The sequence below is a fragment of the Medicago truncatula genome, chromosome 6 (assembly GCF_003473485.1).
Source record: "Medicago truncatula cultivar Jemalong A17 chromosome 6, MtrunA17r5.0-ANR, whole genome shotgun sequence".
Classification (NCBI taxonomy): domain Eukaryota; kingdom Viridiplantae; phylum Streptophyta; class Magnoliopsida; order Fabales; family Fabaceae; genus Medicago; species Medicago truncatula.
The window spans coordinates 30,405,624-30,408,038 of record NC_053047.1 but is presented as its reverse complement, the minus strand read 5'-3'; the positions used below and the strand labels follow the sequence as shown (position 1 = coordinate 30,408,038).

Genomic DNA, 2,415 nt, shown 5'->3' with positions numbered 1-2,415 from the left:
CAATAATACAACAAAACTTTCCCAAACCCAAAAAAATTATTTAAACCAAATCCATCAACTCACATTCCCCACACCCTATAATCACCATTATAAAACAAAGACCCATCTTCATCATGAGTGAAACTTCTACCCACTTCTTTTAACCACAATTTGACACTAAACCAACCATTGCAAAAAACCACTCTCACCCATAGCAAAATTTTCATGTCTAGATCTAATAAACTTCAAATTCATTAACCATACTTAATCCTTAACCTTCTCTAATACTCATTTTATAGGATCACACTCTCCTCTCTCTTTAACAACACTATAGGATCATTGATCAAACAAAAATATTTTTTGATCAAACAAATTCTATAGCATCAAACTCTTTTCTTTCTCTCAATCATTTCAATTATTCTCTCATCTTACTCATTCAAACAATTTCACAAACACATGATGCACAAAATCTAACACCATTCAAAACCCATCAAAACCAAAACACCCACAAAAAAAATCCACCAACCCATTTCACCAAATCCACTCTTCTCTTCATCTCCACTAAAAAAATCACCTTTTTCAATGGCCTTAGAAACTTTACTCACAAGATTCAAAACAGCATTTTCAACCACTTTCAACTCAATTCAACCCAAAACGACACCGTCTTCAAACCCAAACCCAAAACGCATCGCCGTTTTAGCCTTCGAAGTCGCCGGAGTAATGTCGAAGCTTCTTCATCTCTGGCAATCACTTTCCGACGCTAACATAATCCGTCTTCAAAACGACGTCGTTACACTTGAAGGTATTTCGAAGCTAATCTCAAGCGACAAGTCGTTTCTGTTAAAACTCGCCGTCGCTGAATTTTGCGACTCGCTTCGTCTCGTCACTAACTCCGTCGCTAAATTTAGTCTTAATTGCAATGACCCATCACTCAAATCCTTCAACCAAGTTTTCACTGAGTTTGTTGAATCAGGTTTTGACTCGTTTGGGTGGAAACTCATAACCCCAAAAGAGATTGAATCCAAACATAGAAGAATGGAACGTTACGTGTCTCTCACGTTATCTCTTCATAGAGAAATTGATGAGCTTTCACTTTTGGAAAGCACTTTGAAAAAAACACTTCTCAACAACAATAACAAGTTCAAGAACAAAATCAGTGAGCTTGAACACAAGATTGTGTGGCAGAAACAAGAGGTAAAGAATTTGAAAGAAAAATCTTTGTGGAATAAAGGTTTTGATAATGTTGTTTTGTTGTTAGCAAGGTTTGTTTTTACTTCGTTAGCAAGGATTAAGGTTGTTTTTGGTGTTGGAAATGGAGACAGTTTACCTTATTTATCACGAAGTTTATCAGCATCTGCTAGTGTTTATCCTTCTGATTATAAAGATCATAGCTTTGTATCTGGGCCGTTGAAAAGTCAGGTGTCTGTGTCTGAGTCCGTGGTTCATAGAAAAAGTTTGAAAATTGATGTTTATCCATATGATCATCAAAAAGATCAAAAATTTGTATCAGGGCCGTTGAAAAGTCAGGTGTCTGTGTCTGAGTCTGTGCTGAATAGAAAATGTTTGAAACTTGACGAGACAAAAGTGGATTTAGGAAATGGGTTTTTTGAGTCAAATTGTGGAGTGTTGAAACCACCAAAAGGTAGTTTAGGTGATTCAGGTTTGTCTTTACATTATGCTAATTTGATTATTGTTATGGAGAAGATGATAAAATCACCTCAATTAGTTGGTGTTGATGCAAGAGATGATTTGTATGCTATGTTACCAAATAGTATAAGATCATCATTGAGGTTAAGGTTAAAAGGGTCAATTGGATTTTCTGCTTGTGATCCTTTATTGGCTAATGAATGGAAAAATGCTTTGGGAAGGATACTTTGTTGGTTGTTACCATTGGCACAGAATATGATTAGGTGGCAAAGTGAAAGGAGTGTTGAAGAGAAGAGTTTGGTTCCTAAGAAATCAAATGTTTTGCTTTTGCAAACTTTGGTTTTTGCTGATAAGGCGAAGACAGAAGCTGCTATAACTGAATTGCTCGTTGGTTTGAATTATGTTTGGAGGTTTGAGAGGGAAATGACGGCTAAGGCTTTGTTTCAATGTACCGATAATTTCAATGGGTATTTGAGTTTGTACAAACCTAGCTAAGTGCATATTTGTTTGTGCAATGATTTATATGAGCGCAGACGTGCTATGAGATTGAAAATTCAATGTGTAGCTTAGCAAAATTTCGGTCTACATGATAATAGGACACATGATATTTATAATTTGGATGCAGAACCAAACAAATGCTGATGAGGGTTTTGCTTTTTCGTTTCGTTTTTCATCTCTCCATTGGGTGGTAATTCTGGAACTTTGATTCTTTGCCGGAATTTCCTACTGTCATGTCATTGCAGTCAATCTAAGTCATTGAGTAGTGATCGACGACTTGGATTGTGACCT

At 36.1% G+C, this 2,415-nt stretch overlaps 1 protein-coding gene across 1 annotated transcript; it reads left to right on the top strand.

The window, feature by feature from the left end:
- Positions 1–561: 561 nt before the first annotated feature.
- Positions 562–2,121, top strand: LOC25497139 (protein PSK SIMULATOR 1). Its single transcript, XM_013597002.2, has one exon. The coding sequence runs from the start codon at positions 562–564 to the stop codon at positions 2,119–2,121; it is 1,560 nt and encodes a 519-aa protein (XP_013452456.1).
- Positions 2,122–2,415: the final 294 nt, after the last annotated feature.